General features: G+C 65.7%; 1 protein-coding gene across 1 annotated transcript in view; it reads left to right on the top strand.

Moving 5' to 3' along the window:
- The window catches only part of CASP9 (caspase 9, apoptosis-related cysteine peptidase), a 9,263-nt gene that overhangs the window by 1,746 nt on the left and 7,153 nt on the right, over nucleotides 1–364 (top strand). The window contains 1 exon segment of the mRNA XM_009325302.1: nucleotides 115–158. Within this exon segment, the coding sequence (XP_009323577.1) occupies nucleotides 115–158 (44 nt within the window).

Genomic DNA, 364 nt, shown 5'->3' with positions numbered 1-364 from the left:
CAGCCCGGGGTCTGCCCCCGTGTCCTCTCAGGCCCGAGGGAGGCCCCCCCATGTCCCCTCACCCTAATGACAGCTCCAAGGGAGCTTCTCCTCGTCCCCTCGTTCTGGTGACAGGCCTGGAGGCTGGCCCTCGTCCCTTCCCACCCCGAGCCTTGTGGGTAAGAGGTGTAAGACCCTCCCCCATCTCCTTGTCCCTTCTTGTCCCCTGCCCCAGCTGGTGCCAGGTATGGGGGTTTCTCCTTGGGTCCCCGTCCCAACCTGGTGATGGGGCTTAAGGAGGCCCCGTTCCCCCTCTCTGTTACTGGTGACAGGCCGGGGGGGTGTCTTACCTTGTCCCACGCACCGGTGACAGGTTGGGGGGTGC

This window comes from Pygoscelis adeliae, unplaced genomic scaffold (genome assembly GCF_000699105.1).
Source record: "Pygoscelis adeliae isolate BGI_AS28 unplaced genomic scaffold, ASM69910v1 Scaffold36, whole genome shotgun sequence".
Taxonomy (NCBI): domain Eukaryota; kingdom Metazoa; phylum Chordata; class Aves; order Sphenisciformes; family Spheniscidae; genus Pygoscelis; species Pygoscelis adeliae.
The sequence above is the reverse complement of the archived record's forward strand: the minus strand, read 5'-3'. Positions and strand labels throughout refer to the sequence as shown.